The sequence below is a fragment of the Taeniopygia guttata genome, chromosome 1 (assembly GCF_048771995.1).
Source record: "Taeniopygia guttata chromosome 1, bTaeGut7.mat, whole genome shotgun sequence".
NCBI classification, from domain to species: domain Eukaryota; kingdom Metazoa; phylum Chordata; class Aves; order Passeriformes; family Estrildidae; genus Taeniopygia; species Taeniopygia guttata.
This window is the reverse complement of record NC_133024.1, coordinates 76,201,619-76,218,495: the sequence shown is the minus strand read 5'-3', so window position 1 is coordinate 76,218,495 and position 16,877 is coordinate 76,201,619. Positions and strand designations below refer to the sequence as shown.

General features: G+C 40.4%; 1 protein-coding gene across 1 annotated transcript in view; it reads right to left on the bottom strand.

Moving 5' to 3' along the window:
• The window catches only part of IPO5 (importin 5), a 42,942-nt gene extending 26,993 nt beyond the window's left edge, over window positions 1-15,949 (bottom strand). The window contains exons 1-6 of the mRNA XM_002196581.7: window positions 15,778-15,949; window positions 10,650-10,730; window positions 5,037-5,229; window positions 4,436-4,538; window positions 4,114-4,210; window positions 2,996-3,100 (exon numbers count right to left, since the gene is read on the bottom strand). Of these exons, the coding sequence (XP_002196617.1) occupies window positions 2,996-3,100; window positions 4,114-4,210; window positions 4,436-4,538; window positions 5,037-5,229; window positions 10,650-10,730; window positions 15,778-15,861 (663 nt within the window). The 5' untranslated portion in view covers window positions 15,862-15,949. The remainder of the gene's footprint in view (window positions 1-2,995; window positions 3,101-4,113; window positions 4,211-4,435; window positions 4,539-5,036; window positions 5,230-10,649; window positions 10,731-15,777) is intronic.
• Window positions 15,950-16,877: the final 928 nt, after the last annotated feature.

Genomic DNA, 16,877 nt, shown 5'->3' with positions numbered 1-16,877 from the left:
TTAGTAGCTAAGCAGCCAAAGCCTGAGGCCACAAGAACTAACCAGAGTAAACTTTTTGTTAAAACTAGTGCTTTGAACAATGAACTAGCTGATTCCAGCAGATACAAGCTGAATGAACAAGATAAGAATCAACCAGAAAATTCCAAGAGAATAAAGTAACTTCATCAGATCAGTTCTGCAACAGTGAAAACCAGTAAGAAATGAAGAGACCACCAGCCAGAAGTAAGTGGCTGGGGACTGGGCTATCAGTGGCACAGGTACAATTGAGAGACATGAATATAATTAATTAGAAGCCTTCACTCCAACCTTCAGCAGGATCCCAGAGTCAGACCCTGCTACGGTAACCTGTGTGTATAAATCCATAACAGGATATTATGCAGCATCCAAAAATACAAGTTTTCTACAACTAAGTTATTGCTCACAATGATCAAATCTAACACTGCAGACAATCAGAAAGAATTAAGGTCATACATCAGAGGCTCCAACATGCAAAACCACTGGGTTCTGACAACTTCAAAATCCATTTAAAAGGAAGTAACTCTGCCTGAAAGAAGGAAAATGAGCCTAACTCCTCTTTTGTCTATTATGAGAGAAAAGTTTTGAATAGCTTATGCCTATAAACACCAGGAACCACAAGATTAAAGAGTTTTTCCAGACATCCCTCCAGAGCCACCAAATTAAAGCAGACCTTTCAGCCTTCAGTCACAGACATGGAAAAGACAAAAAGAAACCAAGTTTTTTGCAACTATCTTTCCTAACCCCATCCACATTCCGAAAAGTAATTTAAAACTTACTTATAACTGATGAGGGTGATATTTTAGTGCCAAAACAGAACACTGTTACTCAATGGTGTTAGAATCTAGAAGGAAACAAAGCTCCAAAGAAAAATGTCCTCACACTCACTTCTGAGATTTTGAAAGGAATTTTCATTAGCAAAGTATTTTATGTCTTCCTAATGTCAAAACATTTTTTGAGGTAACTAAATAATTTTTAATATTTAAGTCTAGGATTCAACACTTTTGATAATGACACTTCTATAACCCACATTTTCAACACAGAAGCAGCATATTCTAGTACCAGAAATGTTCTGGAAAACTCTGGAAAAAAAAAGTCTGTCACGGTTAAGGCCTTCTGGTCTAATAGCTACAACATCCTCTGATTCTCTCAAAGGACAATGTCATATTGACTGGAATTTTCTGCAAAACTGTATTTTACATCACTTGCAACTCTGTTTTTTAAAGCAAGACTGGTTTTCTGAAGAAAGCAGCTCAAATTGAAAAGTGAGCCCTAAAAGGCAGAAGCACTTTCCTGTAGTATCAAACAGTGTCCAAGGAAGTCAGTGAAATTCTATCTGCTTTTACCTCCCTTTGCAAGAGAAAGCTTTGGGTAAAAGTTTCAAGTGTCGGTTTTCAAAGTTCAACTTCCAGCATAACCATTATAGATCTTATACTGAAAGGACTGATATGCCAAATCAGAAATTTATTTTTAGCTTTTTTACCGTGTCAGTGTTTCAACAAAATTCATTTCAACAGCAACAAAAAAAGCATCCAACTGTCTCCAAAGGTCACTCACCACTATTCTAACACATTCCTATTTATAAACTCGGATCTTCATATCAATCTTGTGTTACCACAGACAGAAAATCTAGTTCTTCTTGCAGTGAGTACTTTAAAGACAGATTTCATAGCATAGCTCTGTGCTCTGTATTAGCAAAAGAAAGCTTAAAAATGCAAGCCAAGTGCATATGTTATTACAGTGTCTAAAGAGTAATAGCAACACTGAAGGTTATAGCACACAGAGTGGGCTATTAGCCCAAAATCTAAAACCCACACACTATTTAAGTACCACACATCAGGACAAATGTATGACCACCCCAAACCCTGCCTCGTCCCACTTACACAGTACTGTGTAGACAAGTTTCTCTCAGGCAGTTACAACTTTTGAACAACAAAATTGTTATTGACAAAGGCATGGACAGGGACTAACCACCAAATAGAGACCTCAATATCAAAAAACTTAAACACAATACAACCCATTTTCAAGTTCAGATAATTTGAATAAATTCCTCTTGGTTTGCATTTATGATCAAGCAGAATTCCATTGGTTGCAGATGCCAGTAGATTTGGCAAAATTTTTCTTCAGCTTGCCACAAAGCACACGCAGTTTACAGCTCACACTCTCAACAAGAACCTGCTGTTCTAACTGTAGTGAGAAGTCTGTCTTTCATGTAAATTTAGCCTAATTTAAAATCACCAGAAGTTCACTTCCTGTATTATAGGTACTTAGCTGCTTCCATTGCTTCTTGATATAGAAAGGGAAGTGTACTGTTAAATTGTCATCCTTCAGAGCTCAAACCATTTCTGTCTCTGGTTTGGTTTACAATAAGCTTCTCTGCAAAAGTAAACAATCTTGCACTAGAATTTCAACTTTTGCTCAAATTCATTTATACAAGAGATCTAATCCAGCCTCAGAAATTATAGGAAGCTTAAAATAGCATTTATGTGCAATTTCCTAATTTATCAAACAGTAAAGATAATTTCTACAGACCTCTGTTCTCAGTCTGAGAATCTACATTCAGAATAATTCGATGCTTTCCTCTAAAGTGAAGAGATACAGGATATCACAAGTCCATGAATTCCCCAATTACAAATTACTTCAAATCTCAGGGTAGCCCATATTTGTATTTCAATTTCATGGTTAGTTTAAAAGCTGAATGATTTTGACTTATATACCTTACAAAGAATTTTAACTCATTTATCTCTGTAACACTGCGGAAGTTGATCAGCACTGAGCTATTTTCCTTAAAACCCTATCAATTATCCTCTGATTGCAAAATTCGTTATTAGTCTCCACTTCATCTTGCTGGTGACTGCTCTCTGGTTAAAAGGCTCAGTTAATTCAGGTCTTAGCAAAAATTCACAAACCATTAACTTACATTTGTATATAGTCAATACAGAGAGTAATGGCATTAAGTGTAACTTGTTTGGTTTCTTACCTGCAAGATTCCAGGTAGCAAGTCTGCAAAATGTTTAAGAAGGGGAGCATTGAGCTCATTAGCAAGCACAAATGCAGCTGCAGCTCTAGCAGACAATGTCTTGATCTAAAAGACATGATTGAAGAAATAAATGTGAGAAATTAGTAAAGAAACATGCCTCTGATAGTTTTTAACCTAGGATTTAAAATTTTACTTCAAATTAAGGTAAAGTGATAATGAAGACCATCAGCATCTATGTTGTCTACAATACAAAAAGTTTATCGTATGAGGTGGCAAGTAGTCCCTAGTTTTGCTTTTTGTTTTGGTGGGTTTCATTTAACAGAAGAGGAAAAAACCCATTGTTTTCAACTTCTACCAAAACTTCAAATATGCATGCAAGTGTCAGTTTCATTTTTCAAGACGTGTGATCTAAGTGTTTAAGACATTCTTCTTTAAAGGCATGACTTGTGGCACTTTAGAAAATGTTATTCAGTTGACTTTCAAAGGTCAGAAAAAGTAATCCTTGGGGGAGCAGCAAACTGAACCCATATATCACAGCAGGGTTTCCTATCCTTGCCCAGCACTTTCCATAACAAGAGAAGCATTTTCAAAGTACAATTCTCTGCACAAATCCATTAATCTGAAGCCTTCCAGAAAAGCAAGGCTTGCTTACACACCCTTAAAGTAAAACATGCACAAACACTTGAAGGAGCTGTTGTACATTCAGAATTTTGAGACATACCATGTACCATCTACACAGATATTGTATGTAGAGACACGACAGACTTACACTGTTAAACAAAGGCCAGAAAGAGAATTTAACATGGAGTTTCTGACCCCTCAGTGCTGCTGGCTAAAACCCCATGTGCCTCGGGCCACTGCAACTGGGTTTCTCCAAGCACAACTAGGGAAGAATCTGGGCCTAAACAACACAGATATGAGCAGACAGCTTTAGGACCACAAAAGGGTCTGAACCTTTGGTTTGCAGCAGGCACAGTCAAAACTCCGTATGTACATAATTTTCAGGTAATGCAAGTCTCTGGTTGAAATCTATGGTTTAACCTTTATATTTGAGACTACTGCACTGAGTTGCTATGCTCAGAACATACTAAAATCCCAAAGGAACATAAAGGTCTTACTGAGGGATGCTCCTGATCTTGCATACACTGAACCAGCATTCTCTTAATGACCTCCAAATAGTGTTGCTGTTGATTCCCAAAAATCCCAGGAAAATTCCTAAGGATAAGACCAAAAGATTAATAAAAATTCATACAAGTTAAGGTTAAACTAGTATTTCAAACTTATCCATTGTTTAAGTTACAGACTGTAACTCTACACACTTAAGTAACCCACAATACAAGAAAATAAATGAAATAAATACGATTGCTAGTTAATTACGTTGTGCCAGTTTTTGTTTAATTTTAAAACATGATTAGGCTATCCTACAAAAATGTAGCTTACCAGAAAATATGTAGAGCAGCCTCACGCAGTCCCACATTCTGAGAGCTGACAGAGTCAAATAAGAATTTCAGAACTTCTGGCCACTGGTTGTTGCCATCTTCATCTACATTTAACACAAGAGTTTCAGGATAAGCAAAGTTCAGAATGGTGAGATATCAGTGGTGCAGGAAAACCAGTCATCACTGACTCCCTGATGTGAAGATGTGCCTAAGTCACAATGTAAAATATTGTGAAATGTTTGATCTACAAATACTCAATAATAGAACATGATCTCTGTTTACTGCTATATAGCAGCACTCAAAAAAAAAAGAAACTGATGCAATGTTCAGCATAATTAATGATAATTTACACAAAACTGGATTTATAAACCTTAATAAAATTGCACCTAAACTTGAGCAATTTAAAAAGCAGAGTTTAAGACTCTTACTTTCATTTGGTCAAGGATAGTGTGAAGAAATATTAGGTTCTATTATAAGCCATAGAATCAATTAGCACATCATGTGCAAAGCCTAAGCAGGAGTAGAGAACAAGAGAATAGAAATACAACTACTATCAATATATAAACATTTTACTACAGTATCAACTTATATAAATAAAGTACCTATTAAATTCCTGGCCAGTTCAGCAACTATGTCACATATTTTCTTCCTCATAGTGGACTGCATTTCTAACTGGATAAGGAGCAGCAATTCACTCTTGATTGATGTCTGATCCTCAGGTGACAGAGCTGGATAAACTTCTTCAAATGCAGATGACAACAGGCGGCGCAGAAGGACAGCTGCCATCTGCCGAGCCTGTTGAAGAAGTGTGTGTGTGTTAAAGTGTTTGTCATGATACTCATGGTCCTGCAAGGCAACATCCACATCATGCTTCCAAATGACACTTCCATTGTGTAGACTTCTTTGGTGAATGGAACACCTCTCAAGCAACAGATGACAATTACGAAAGTAAAAAAAAAAACAAAAAAAACACAAAAACCCATAGTAAAGAAACATCAGCTTGCAACCATGTTTCTGACAATTACAGCCCTTCAAGGAAACAAAAACAACACTGAGGTATTCAGGTTTTTTCTATAGCTGAACCTCAGACATATTTTGTGGCAAGTTAAGAACTTAGCTGTGCTATTGAAGGATCTTTAAAGCATGAATTCTTTCTATTTTAAATGGCCTAATGAGTTCATTATAATCCAGATAGGTTTTTCTGGATTAAAAAGTGACTTATTGGGGCAACTTTATCAGATAATTAACCTGTAAGCTATTCTTCACATTCTCAACTAAACTTAAAGATTCAGGAACCTACAGTTAGAACTTGACAAATAAAATTCTTCTCTGAACAATAAAAAAGCCACATACACAAAATCCAAGTTGAAACAAAGCTTTCAGTATTTTGCAGGACTATGATGAAACTTCTTTCTTTGAACTTGAACTTAAGCATCGGAACCTCAAAATCACATATTACAATCTTGTATTCTGTATGTGTACACGTACTTTACAACAGTATCATGTACATATCTATATTCATTTACAACTGTACAAGGACTAGAAGCAAAAAAATATAGTAATCCAAAATTAATAAAGCAACGCTTGCAGTAGAAGCAAAAAGACACATGAAGCTCTATGAATAACTTAATAGAATGTTCACCAACTGATGTTTAAGGACACACAGTAATTAAAAAATCACCTCCCAAACTTCTAAAGTTTAACACATGTAATAAAAACTCACATGTGCTACAATCTCACAAAAAAATAATCCAAACTCATTTTTTTCCTAAGATATTCTTATTTAATGTGCACATGAATGACAGTTTCATTTATAAACCTTTGAAATCCAAAATTGTCAATGAGCAGCAAAAGTAACCAATTCCAATTTCTCAGTAGTGTTACTATGACATAACCTGTAGATGTGAAAACACTAACTGCTGCTGAGTGTCAACATACCCTGTAAATATCAGGTATTGGTAGAACACCACCCAAGAGACTATTCTTAATGTTCTACAGTCTCCAGACTCACTGTCATTTTCTATCTACTCGTCTCTCTTCTGTATAGCTAAAGAGTAGTGCACTCAAAGTGTCTCTGTACCAGCAGAAGGAGTAGAACTGGACCCAACTCTGTAATTCCTTATCTCCAGTGTGGACTAAGGCCACCACATATGTAGGATTAGTTCTTCCCTAGCAGATGTAAGGAAGGCAGCAGCTGAACAGACACAGTGCCCACCTGTGCTGTAGTTCCCATCAGAAGCCATGATTCTGTAACAACAGGCTGTCATATGGGGAACGTGAGTTCAGAAGTACATTCTTCCCCCACTGCCTGTGGGAATCTTACTAACAATGTGTCCAAAAACTTTCATGGAACCAAAATATGATATCTTTCTTTCTCCCATCCCTTGGAGCACCAATACTGGGAAAGATTAAATTTTTCCTCATTAGTATGGTAAATTTACATAGAAACACCTTGAACAGGGAGCAAGTTCACTGGGACTAAACAGGGCACAAACTCTGGTGTTGTCTTCTCTTACTCAAGGCATCGTGTTTTAGTGCGAATTTCCTGACACCTGATAATCACTGAACTTGCATTATATTATATTCTTCCATGAAGTACTAACAGGTGGACAGACAGGGAATAGAGGTGAAGACTACGTACTTTATGAAAACAAGGATAAGAATTTCTAACTCTGAAGAATTTAAAATATTAGAAGACTGATAAACAGACTGATTGCAAAGTAAAAACACAAGTAGTAAGGCATACAGAAAGACACAAGACCAACACTACACGAATTATCTCCTGGTTATAATTACCACCTTAGGAAAAAAACCAATCCCAAAATCCCTAAAGCAAATTCAAGTGTTTTAAGGAACGACAAATGAGCTACTGACTTCTAATAATAAAAACTGGCATATTTTCCTCAGCACATACTCACATACATAGGAAAACTATCACTGTCAATTTAATTATGACAAACATGCCCGAATTAATGGCACCTCCAGGGCTGTTTTTTCTACTCTAAGAAAGAATATATGTATTTTTAACACACCCAGAGGTTCTTTTATGTTTAAGTATTTAAAAATATGTACTTAAACACTTTAAAATTCTGCAATTTAGTAGCAATAGCTTTTAATGAGAGGACCAATATAAAGCATACATCCCCAAAGAAGGAATTCTTCCCAAAGAAAGAAGCTACCAATGAAGCATAAAGAGAGCACGTTTTTTCCCAGCATTAGATCTTCTGCATATCTAAATTACTCAGATGCTCACATACAACTTAAGTGTTAAAGTTATTAATATACAAAGTAGTCATAATACTCAAATTTCAATTTTAATACTGCTTCGGATTAGTAGAATTTATAGTGTGTTAAAATGTTTTAGTATTTTAGAGATGATGAAAATAAAGCACAAGAAGAAAATCAATTTGCTGAGCAGGGTAGCAGCAGAATTATGAACAGCAATCTGTATGCTATGCTCTCCACTGATATTCAAAGCATCCATGTAACCTTACACATTTTATAAGAAAAGGTTTGACTACCTTGTGTGTAGCACTGTCACACTGAATTTTACTGTTGTTTTATTGTTCAAGTCCTCAAGGAGAAAAATATGCAGGGATGGAAGTAATGAACATTTAGTATATGGTTCAAAGATGTACTTGCACTGTCATTCAGAGATCTAGTCCTATGTGGAATTCAAAGCACAGAGTGCCCAAGGTCCACAGACAACTCAAAGGCAGAACTGTGGTGCTTCCTTGGGCTGCTTTCCTTCCCAAAGGCTAAGCAGGAAGCTGCCACAACAGCAGTCTTCAAACTAAGAAACGCATCCCTTTGTGTGACAATATGGGCAGAGGTCTGGGAGAGGTCAGGGCCCTCCAAGAAGGTTGTGAGTACAGAAGAAACATTTTACAGAGCATTTGCTATTTTACCAGTCATCTGTAAATTAGGACACAATCAAAATCTGCCAAACCAGAGTTAACCAAGAAAAAACAAATGCAGGAGAAAATGTAGAACTTCTGCTCCTCTCAAAGATTTATGTGGTAAATCAAAATTGCAAAGTAACAGCTTAAAATATTTAAGTCCTACAAATAAAATGAATCAAATAAACTGTGAATATATATCACCTTTCTGTACAGCCCTTTAAAATGCAGTTGCATAGAAAGCAGCCTTCATAACAGTGTGCCTACAAATGCAGGAAGCAAAGACACCTCCTCAGACTGAGGTGTACAAATTGCACATCACCTGGCACAGAAGTGTTATAACTGCTAAGTCAGATGTTTCCCTCCACTTCTGTGAACAGTGTTACTTTGCTATTAGGAAAGTATGAAATAAAAACAGAGGAAAGAGGTGAATATTTCCATAGTTTAGGAACTAATCATCTCCATTTGGTTAGGAGAAAACCTGTTACATAGTCAGTTAAAAGAGTTATTCCAAAACTAGCTTAATGGTGCTTTCTATGTCAAATGCAAGGGGTACTGGGAGCACTATCTGCACCCCTGTTTCTCCATATAAATGCCCAAACTACTGAGTTGCATAGGCAGGATTTCCCCAACTGCTGTCTGAGTAGTCCTACAAATCTTATACTCTCTACAACAAAGACACCCAACTCATGCAAACAGGATGGGGTATTTTCTTCAGCCTAGTTTTCCTACAAAGAGGTAAAGCAAAACAAAGCCTTCAAGATGAAGAGGGATCTGAACCCAGCTTTCACATAACCTGGACAAGGCACATTTAAAGTTCTGAAGCTCCTTCCAGCATCCTGTGTTTGGTGGCTCTGGTACATTCAATGTGCTCAGAGGACACACACCAGGCCCAAAGCTCTATCCACTGCTCAGCATCTGAATATCTACAAAACATATGGGAAACTACCTGCTGATACCAACACCATATTAAACATGCACAGGATGTTTCCCAGCATGTTTATATGCAGTGTTTAGATTGAGCATGGGGATTACTTCACTTAGGCTCTAATTAGGCTACTAAGTAGTTGGATTTACAGGGAAGAGGTTGTAGATTTTATTAATCAGGATTTTTTGAGTCCAGCATCTAATGCTTACTTATCGTAAGAGCTAACATTTAAACCCTTCTTTTATTAATCCATTAAATGTAAAGTTAAATGTCAAGATATTCTACAACTGTTAGCCTTTGATGTCTTTGGCAAGAGTAACTTCTATAGCTGAAAAGTTTTTTTTGTACTTTGCAAGTTGGAATCCAAGTCTTTGGCAAGATTCCCAAGTTTTACACTGGGCTATTTCCTTAGCTGATGTAAAGGGAATAAAATCAGCAAACATTTGAAACAAGTATTGATACTTTGTAGTAACACTGCTCTACAATTTTCTATGATTTGAAACATCTCAGAGGAGCAAAAAGGAAAACTAGATACCTCATGCAACCAGCTGCTAGTATAATATTGAAGGAGTCTGTCAGAAGAACACAGCATTGTAGATCGATAAGCATCAGTATGGGTAAACTGATACTTTCTTAGCATTAAAAAGCACAAATGGCAACTAATTCTAAATTGTTTACAGTCTGCCAGAAGAGACTGTTATCCATAGAGAAACAGCACACTTACACTCTTATAACATTGTTCAGAAATTGTTTAAGTGACTCTAAAATTTGTAAAATCTTGAAAGTTTAGTAGTTCTTTGCTCTGCATATCCAAGTGAATAATAGTTTTACCAGTAAGTACTTCAACTGATTGCTGAAGTTGTGAGCCTTACAAAACTAAGGAGTAACTAAAAAGCACCCTTACTTTATGCCCAGACTAAAAAATATGTGTAATGTTTAGACTACTCTCCACTCATTCCATAATACTACCAGATGACTTAAGAAGCACTGTAAGTTTTAGACAACACACAAGTTTAATACGTTTAGGCATAGGACTCCCAAGTAGAAATCTCACTTGAAGAAACACGACAGTAAATCACATATTAGTTATATATTTAATGGAAAAAAACACTAAGTAAAGCACACAACAGAAAACAATGGAGACTCAAGCAGTTGCTTAGGAAAAAACTGTTCCTTAAACTAAATATCCCGCACCACAAAGTCTCAGCTAATGAATTGGGCATGCAACAATCAAGACAAGAAGATGAGTGATCCCTCTACAAATATGCCAAAAATTAAGATGCTTCAGGTAACACCAAACTTGCTCATTTATCCCAAAATGATCAGCACTGACTTCTTCTCCAAGTCCCCTTGAAAATCTGCACAGATCCAAGATTATTGAACCATACCTCCTCGGGAGTAGCATTGTTCCTGATTGCCTGCAGGAGGTAAGTGATCTTTGATGGCCCTGGAATAGTTTCGTAGGTCTCCTGCATAAAAAGAGATGCAGCTTATTGTAAACATTTATTAGAAAGCATGTGTTAATTAATATGAATTGACTTTCCTTTTAAAACAACATCAGTTCATCCAATTTAAAAAAAAATTACATAGCAGAAAAAGAAATTAAACTTATCCAAATAATCTATGACCTATTTTAAAATTATGAGTAAAATCTTAGTTATCTAGTAAGGTCTGCCATATTGGAATGATCTACATATGCATGACTGGCCACTTAGGAGATGAGTTACAAAATATAAATAGAACATAAACTTGTAGAAATACAACATATAGCAAACATGTCCTACCAGGAATCCTACCATAGATTTTATCATATCAAAGAATTAAGAACTTTGGAAGCCTGAGACCGAGGTATGATCAACAGGTTAATAATCACAGACAAATGTATAGTCCAAAAATTGGATCAAAATTTCAAAACAAGTTCTGGTTTTGAACCTTTAAAAATTTTTACAATGTTATGTGGCAGCCACATGTCTCAACCACACATCCTGAATAAGACTGTCGTATTTTTAAACTCCTGCCTGAATTTCAGAAAGAGAAGCTATTTAGTCTCCTCCTTAGGAAAACCCTCTTACCAAAATGAGACATTTATTAAGTGCAGTTACATTGTCTTACATGCTTCTGACATGCATTTTATACATGTCTCCTTTTTAAATTACATTGTTACTTAGCAGCTAGAGTGAAAAAACACCAAAACAACTTTTAGTATCAAAAACATGGTATATGAGTGCATTTTGAAACAATTTTAAAAAATAAATATATTAAACCTATGTAGGTAGGAGCAGCAGAATCACAAGCTAAATAGCAACCCCTCATAACATCCAGAAATAGTTCTATACTTAGTAACTCCGAATTACTTTTTGTTGACAATCTTGAAGATTAATTATTCCACTCTTTCCAAATATTCATTATCCCATCCTGAACTCAAGGAATGTGCCTATTCTGCAAAGCCCAGGTTCATTTCTATCAGTTCTCTGCCTCCCTACTTCCATTTCCAACTCTGCAGTAGCTCCTTCCAAGTCTCTTAATAAACTCTTACACATCTTGACAGGATACCTGCTATTTTCAACTAAGCAGTTTTGCATTTACTATTAGACATCATCTTCCTACCTTTCTGTACCTGCTTCCTAGTAGGCCTTCTTCACAAAGTGAATACACATTTCATATTCTCTCTAGTTGCCAACATACACTCACAGTCAATGAGACTCTGAATCCCCAATGAACCACTACATTTAATCTAATAATTTCATGGAGACTGCAAAATTAAATGAGGTTTAGGGTCAGAATAGAACGTCTGTCTCAGGTTAACCTCTTCCATGAATGTATATATTTATACTGCACTATTATCTACAAATCCAAAAACTAATACAGAAACACAATGGTTCCCTAAACCCAGGCCCAGCACAAAGTTACACTTTCACACAGAGCTGAAGCACAGTAAAGGCTGCTTCCCTCGTGTAAATTCTGATAACCATAAAATTCTATTTTGAGTTGTTTGTTTAACTCACTAGAAATGGCAGCAACCTAAGCAGTTGTTCAATGGTATAACCCTGTCAATTCTGTAAACTGGATTCAGAAGATGCTAAATCAAAGGGGTACAAGGAATATATGGCCAAACACAGAACCTTCCCTTTGGGCTGGTAGGAGACTTTTTTGCTGGCTGCACCCATCTTACTACCAGTCTTGCCTACACTCTAACTATGTACCTGGATCCTGCTACATCTTACTGTACTCTTTAAGTTTACAGTTAGTTCCCCAGTTATCTTAAACAGAAGCGCAAATTTCTCACACACCATGACCAACTTGCATAACACGTGCAAGAAAGTATCTATTGTCTACACTTCATACTTATGCTCTCTCAAACATGAAAAGTGCATTTTAAAAAAAGAGTATAAAATCACCAAAACAAAGTAAATAAAAGTTTCTCTATTAGAAGACACACAAACAAGTACCAAGAGGACAGGCTTTTACAGTCAACATTCCAGGATGGATGGTAAAATAAACCAACCAGATTTCAGCCAACTAGTCAAGTTAAATTATGAGCATGCTCGCTCATACACATAATCACAGAATGTTTTGGGCTGGAAGGGACATTAAAGACCATCTAGTTCCAAACTCTCAGCCATGGGCAGGGATACCTCCCACTAGACCAGGTTACTCGAAGCCCCAGCCAATCTAAACTTAAATACTTCCCAGAATGGGGCATTACAGCTTTTCTGAGCAGCCTGTTCCAGCACCTCAACACCCTCACAGCAAAGAATTTATTCTGTATATCTAATCTAAACCTGCCCCCTCAAGTTTAAAGCTGTTGCCCCTTGTATTATTATTGCATGCCCTTGTAAAAGCCCCTCTCCACCTTTCTTGCAGGTCCTCCTTAGGTACTTGGAAGGCTGCTCTAACGTGCCTCCAGTCTTCTCTAGGCTGAACAATCCCTACTGTCTCAGCCTGTCTTTCACAGGAGAGCTGTCCAGACCCTCTGACCATCTTTGTGACCCTCCTCTGGACCCACTCCAAACACGTCCACGTCCTTCATGTGTAAGGGGCCACAGAAGCAGACAGAGTACGGCAGTGGGGTCTCACAAGAGCAGACAACACACATATAAATCCATTCACATCAACTGAGTTTGGAGTCATCAGGCTTTCTTCCTCATCCTTTCTTTTTTAAACATCTTTTACTACAATTCTCCCAAACAGGATATGACTCTACATCTCAAGTTCAGTCTTCAGCTGAACACCCTTCATTCTCATTTCAATGACCAAACCTATCTGGAATAACCTGAGTCTGCTTAGTTTCCTGTCTATCCATTTCTCATTCTGACTGATTTTCACTGGATACAAATAAAAACCTGCAATTCAATTTACCTGCAGTTATCTGAATCCTTTATGTATTCCATATTACCTTCCAACAATAAATACACTTTGAAAAATTGACTGGATTATGCCAATATTTAAAATAAAGTATGAGTCCTGTATGATTTTAGGAAGCAAGTATTTTAAAGCCTATGCAACACTCTTATCCAAAAATGTTACTTAAAAACATACAACTTAAGTCAGTCTAGCTACACTGTAGAGAGACAGATTTATGTTTCTAGGTGAAAGTTCATTAACCCACCACAAAGACTAAGTGGAGTTCTTCACAGCCATGCATGGTGGAAAAATAAGAGACAACAGGTGTAAATTGAAAAAAGGAGGTTCAGACTCCAAGAGGTCCAGATCTTTCTGTCCTAATGAGGACAAGTCAAGCAGGAGTGAGTAACTCAAAGAGCATGGGCAGTCTCCACTCTTAGAGGTTTTCAAGAGCCACTAGGACAAAGCCCTGAGCGACCTGATCTGACCTGAGAGCTGACACTGCTTTGAGCATGGCAGACCTCCTGAGGACACTTCCATTATGAATGATCCTAAACCATAAAATAATTTACAGCACACCTTGGAAATGAATTCAAAACTACTGACAAATTCAGTGCCGATAAATAAGCAAAAAGTCATACTATTCCTTGTGTTTTTATAGGAAACTAACAGACTTGAAAAGCTTAGTATCTATCACGTCAATTAGGGTTTCTTACTCTGACCATAGTGCACATGTATTAATGAAGGTTAAAAAAAACCCTCAAACTCAGTTTCAAGCAAGTTTCCGACAAAATATAGCAGTTTTAAGAATCTAAGCTTTAGAGTTCTTACCCAATGTTTTATTTCATAGGCATTGTGACACAGGTGCACAATGAACTTACTTTGTTACAATTCCAATAAAGCTCAAAAATTTTTAGAAATGTTTTTAGGTTATATGTAGGCAGTTGAGAAGAGAAAGAAATTCATCTTCCAGGGGATGGCTTTCATTGCAGCTCTATGTTCAGGAATGTGGGAATAATTCTTGCTGACTCTCTAGAAAGTGCAGTTATCAATACCGAACTTCACTAGCTTTCTAAAAATGTATGTCTCCCCCCTTTCTCACTCTGGATTCATATTTGAGGCATTTTCACTGTAGCATCAGGAATAATGCTTTTTATTCTTCACCAAACAATGCACTGAACTCTGCTGACCGCTGGAGTGATGAGAGTGATAAAAGACCCGATGCAGCCATGCAGCGGGAATTCATGCTAAACCTAGACGCTGGTATTTAATTCAACGGGAGAGATTCCCCACCAGGCTTGACAATGGAGCCTTAAGCATGACAGAGAGAAAGAATTAACGTGGCTTAGCCGCCACAAAGAATTTCAGCTGAAACAACACGTCTGAAAACTTTTTGCTGATAACAAGAGAAACTCAGCATATTAGAAACACTTCTTTTGGATGAAATACTTCTTAGCTGACGAAACACTTGAACACATACGGGGCCGTTCCGAAAAGTTAAAAAACTAAACTCGCGTGTGGCAACAGAGAAGGACCTCGGTCCCGCTCCTGCCGGGCCAGCTGGGGCGGGGGCACGGAGCCCCGGCGAGGGCCGCCTCGGGAGCGCACACCAGAGCGCTTCCATCGCGCCAGGCACCGCTCTGACCTCCTTCGGGGAACGCCTCCGCTCCCGAACCACCGAGAGCCGGCCCCCACACGCCGCCGCCGGCTGGCGGCCCCTCTGCGCGGCGGGGCCGGGGCCGCGCTCCGTCATGCCGGGCGGCTCAGGCGGAGCCAGCCGTGGGCAACAGGGACAAGCCGCCCCTGGCGACGCTCCCACACGGGCCACGGCGGGGACGGCCTCGAGGCGGGCGAGGGGCGAGAGCGGCGCCGGACACGCCGGGGCGGGCGCCGAGGGGAGTAACGGGACCCTTCTCGCCCTCACGCGCCGAGGGCCGCCGCGGGCCCTTCGCCCGCCAGGACAAACGGCCGCCACGTCCCGGCTCCGCCGCCCCGATCGGGACCAGTCCCGGGCCGCCCCGGCGGCAGCTGGTGCCGCTGCTCACACGTGGGGCTCGGCCGGCCCCGCCGCCTCCCTGCCCCCCTCCCTTCCTCTCTCCCTCCCTCCCTCCAACGAGGCCCGGCGGGTCTGACAGGCCGTCTCGGCGGCCGCTAACGCGGCGGCCTCGTTACCTCGGCCTGCCTGCGGACCGCATTGTCCGGGCTGAGCAGGTTGCCGAGGAGGGCGTAGAACTGCTCCTGCTCCGTCGCCGCCATTGCTGCAAGAGGGAAGGAGAGGGAGGAAGGGGGAGCGCCGACCGCGCCGCCGGCGGGGGAACGGGGGGCAGGGCCTAACGTCAGCTGCGTTCCCATTGGCCGCGGCGGACGGAGCCTCGCCCCCGATTGGCCCTGCCTCCCTTTGACGTCCCGGCGGCTCGGGCGAGGCGGGCAGCGGGGAGCGGCGGCTCAACCGACCCCCAGTGGGCGTTTGTCTCCTCGCGTGTCATTGGTGCGCCGCCGCGCCGGGGGTGGGAGGCAGGGGCGGCGGAGCGTTCCGATTGGCGGGTGGCTCCGGCAGCCGCGGCGGGATTGGCCGGAGCCTCCGTCGGGCGGTGCGGGCTGGGGCCGGGCCGCGGAGCTGGGGCCGGGCCGGGAAGGGAGGGACGGAGAGCGCGGGAGATCGCGGGCGTCGCCTCTGGGCACTCGGTGACGTCGTGCTGCTGTCCCGCCACAGGGAATCAGTGAGTCACAGAACGGGTCAGGGTGGCAGGCACCACGGCGGTACCTGGTCTGAGCTCTCTGATCAGACGGTCGTCCTAGAGCACACGGCACAGGATTGCATGGAGGCAGTTGTTGAATATCTCCAGTGACGGATACTCCACAGCCTCTATGGGCAGTCTGTTCCGGTGCCCAGTCACTTGCACAGTGAAGAAGTTCATCCTCATGTTCGAGTGGAACTTCCTGTGTGTCAGTCTCTGCCCGTTGTCTCCTGTTCATTGCTCAGCATGACCGAGCTGAGCCTGGCTCCAACATCGTGGCACCCTCCTTTCAGATACTGATAGACATTAATGAGGTTCCCTCTCAGCCATCTCTTCTCGAGACCAATCAGGCCCAGCTCCCTCAGCCTTTCCTTGTAAGAGAGTTGCTCCAGTCCTCTCATCTCCCTCTGCTGGACCCATTCCCGGAACTCCGTATTCCTCTTGTGTTGAGGAGCCCAGCACTGGATACAGCACTCCAGATACGGCCTCACCAGGGCTGAGCAGAGCAGCAGGACAGCTTCCCCTGGTGTGCTG